Source organism: Monoraphidium neglectum, assembly GCF_000611645.1.
Source record: "Monoraphidium neglectum strain SAG 48.87 unplaced genomic scaffold scaffold02740, whole genome shotgun sequence".
Taxonomy (NCBI): Eukaryota; Viridiplantae; Chlorophyta; class Chlorophyceae; order Sphaeropleales; family Selenastraceae; genus Monoraphidium; species Monoraphidium neglectum.
Window position 1 is genome coordinate 5,846 of NW_014010888.1, and position 2,643 is coordinate 8,488.

A 2,643-nucleotide genomic window follows, 5' to 3' on the forward strand; every position below is an offset into this window, starting at 1 on the left:
CCCCAGCCAGCAGCAGCAGCAGCAGCAGCGGCGGCAGCAGCAGCAGCAGCAGGCGGGCGGGCGGGATCGTTACAGCAGGGAGCGGGAGGGGGCTGGGCAGCTGGGAGAGGAGGGGCTCTTCCAGCAGATGGGGCGGCTCGGGTTCCACGGGCAAGGCGCAGGCACAGGCGCCGGCGCCGCCGCGGACCCGGGTTCTAGCAGCGGGGGCGGCGCCGCCGGCGGCCCCCCCCCCGCAGGGACGGCAGCAGCACGCGCAGGGCGCGGCGGCGCAGCAGCCGCAGCAGGTGCGGCCGCGGCGCGGGGCGTTGACGTGGCAGCAGGGTTTTGTGCAGCAGCCACTTCAGCACCAGCAGCAGCAGCAGGCGTGGCCAGGTTGGCAGCAGCCGCCATACATTCCTTACTATTACCCTTCCCAGCAGCAGCAGCAGCCGCAGCTGCAGCAGCAGACCTCGCAGCAGCAGCAGCAGCAGCAGCAGCAGCAGCAGCAGCAGCAGCAGCGCGCGCCGCAGCAGCAGCCCTCACTGCCTGCACCTGGCCAGCCCGTCCACACACAAGTGCCTGGTCGCGGCCTGCCATACGCGGGGGGAGCCGCGCCCCGCAGCCCCACCCGGCTGGGCCCCGGCGCGCGCCTCTACGGGGCGCCGCGCCAAGGGGGCGCCGCGGGCGTGATTTCGCGGCCCCGCGGCCGCGTGGGCGGCGGCCAGCCCCGCGGCGGCGGCGGCGGCGGCCAGCGGCTTCGCAGGGCGCAGCCTGCAGCTGCCGATGACGGCTCTCACGAGTTTGCAGAGGGGCGCCCACAGCCCCAACCAGGCGCCCCTCTGCCGCCGCCAGCCGTGGTGGGCCCTGGGGCCTCTGACCCCTCCACATCCCGTGCGGCGCCGGCCGGCCCCGCCCCCGAGGACTGCTGAGGCCGGCGTGCCTCCCCGCCGGTAGGGGCTGCGGCGAGTGTGACGTGCGGCGCGCCGGCGCCTGTGCCGGCGCCGGCGCCGGCGCCAGCGCGCGCTCGGCGGCGCATGCAAAACGCCGTGGCCACTTCCATGCCTTGAGTCCTGCACCCCTGACCATTAGAGCCTTGCGGGCGCGGCCGCTGGGCGCCCGCCGCCGGCCGCCGTTGCCAATCCCCGCGCGGGCGCGCCTCGCCACGGCCGGCGGCGCGGCCGCCGTCTGGCCGCCGGGCCCAAGAATGCGCCCCCACCCCCTTTGTCAGGGGTCTGCGATTGCGTTTCCCGCGGTGAGGATTTTTTAGAGCCTGTGAACGCTGCAATCTGCTGCATTCCGTACGCGCGGGCTTCGCCCGTGCGGCGCCGGCGCGCGGTGGCCCCGCCCCGCGCCCGAGCGCGCGCCCCGTGCGCGACGACACCACGACCTGCTTTCCCCCGGCGTGTGCGGATTTTGCCCCCAATCCCAACCTCCGCGCACGCGGCTGCCCCGGCCTCAGGGCTGGCGGCGGCCTTTCAAACACACCTTTGAGTTGTCGCATCGCTGACCGTGGCCACCTGCATCCGGCCCAGTTGCGCCAATCGCCATGGCGGCCCGCGCCTGCGCGCCGCCCCGGGCGGCGCGCTCGGCGAAACGTGGAAGACGCGGGAGTGGGAAACCAAATGGCTCCCAACCACCGAGCGTTTGTTGAAACGTCCTGTTCGTGTGTATTAATATCAACACTTGCATCGGCTCGCCAGCCGATTACTATGTTCAATACTGTGCCGCCCGCCTTGGCAAGCGGCGGATATTAATCGCACTGCTCTTGCCGCTGCAACACGTGGGCCCCCGCGGCGGATAATAGATCGCCCCCGGATCGACGCATTCCTTCCCTTTCAAAACCTGCGCCCGCGCGCCGAGCGCACGCCCCTGCTGGGGGCGGGCGCGGGGCACCACCCATCGCACGTTCCCGGGGCTTGTGACTGTTTTTTTTTCTCCCACAGAACCTCAGGTGCTGGCCCCTTTCTTCTCCGCGCCGCGACGGCGGGCGGCGCGATCGACGCCCCTGCCCATGCGCGCTGCTTTTGTTCGAGCGCTCTTTCAACCCGGGGTTGTGTTCGCCGTTGCCCGTACTAACGCCTGCCCCGTATTACCTGGCACCCCTGTTTCTTAAAAGGCTGGAAGCATGGCTGCATTGAAGGGGCCGGGGCGCGGGCGCGATTGGTCCCTCCGCAATCGCGTGCGCGAATGGCCCCGGCGCGCCAGCGGCCAAAACGCGTCGCCACGCCCCACCCCCAGTCACTGCAGCCAGAAGCACTAGGGTGCCGCGCCCTGTTCCCTCCCCACCCGCGCGCGCGCCCACCACGACGCAAACAGCACTGCACCAAACGCCCCGCCACAGCCGCGGCCGCCGCCGCCGCCGTTGCCGCCATTCTGGCCAACCCAAAGCGGCTCGGGCGCGAGCGCGCGCGCGCGCGGCGCCAGGCCGGGCGGCCCCCCTTAAAACAGTACATGCACTGCTGCGGCGCGGACAGGAACTCCCCGGCCGCATATTATCGACGATTTTTCTTGCATCTTCGCAGCCCGTGCGGCGTGTGCACGTCCCGCCCTCCCGCCGCGCGCCCGCACGGCGTCCCGCCCTGCGAGCGCGCACGGGGGAGGCGCGGCTTGCGGCGCGCACGCGCACGCGCTGCGCGTCCGGCCCCGCCTTGCGGCGGGCGCGCG

The 2,643-nt window shown here is 72.7% G+C and overlaps 1 protein-coding gene across 1 annotated transcript; it reads left to right on the forward strand.

The window, feature by feature from the left end:
* Nucleotides 1-344: 344 nt before the first annotated feature.
* On the forward strand, nucleotides 345-908 carry MNEG_11430 (hypothetical protein; the record flags this gene model as incomplete). The annotated part of the gene is made up of 1 exon (XM_014040098.1): nucleotides 345-908. A coding segment is annotated over one exon (564 nt), but the record flags the coding sequence as incomplete, so codon positions are not given.
* Between the last annotated feature and the right edge of the window lie 1,735 nt (nucleotides 909-2,643).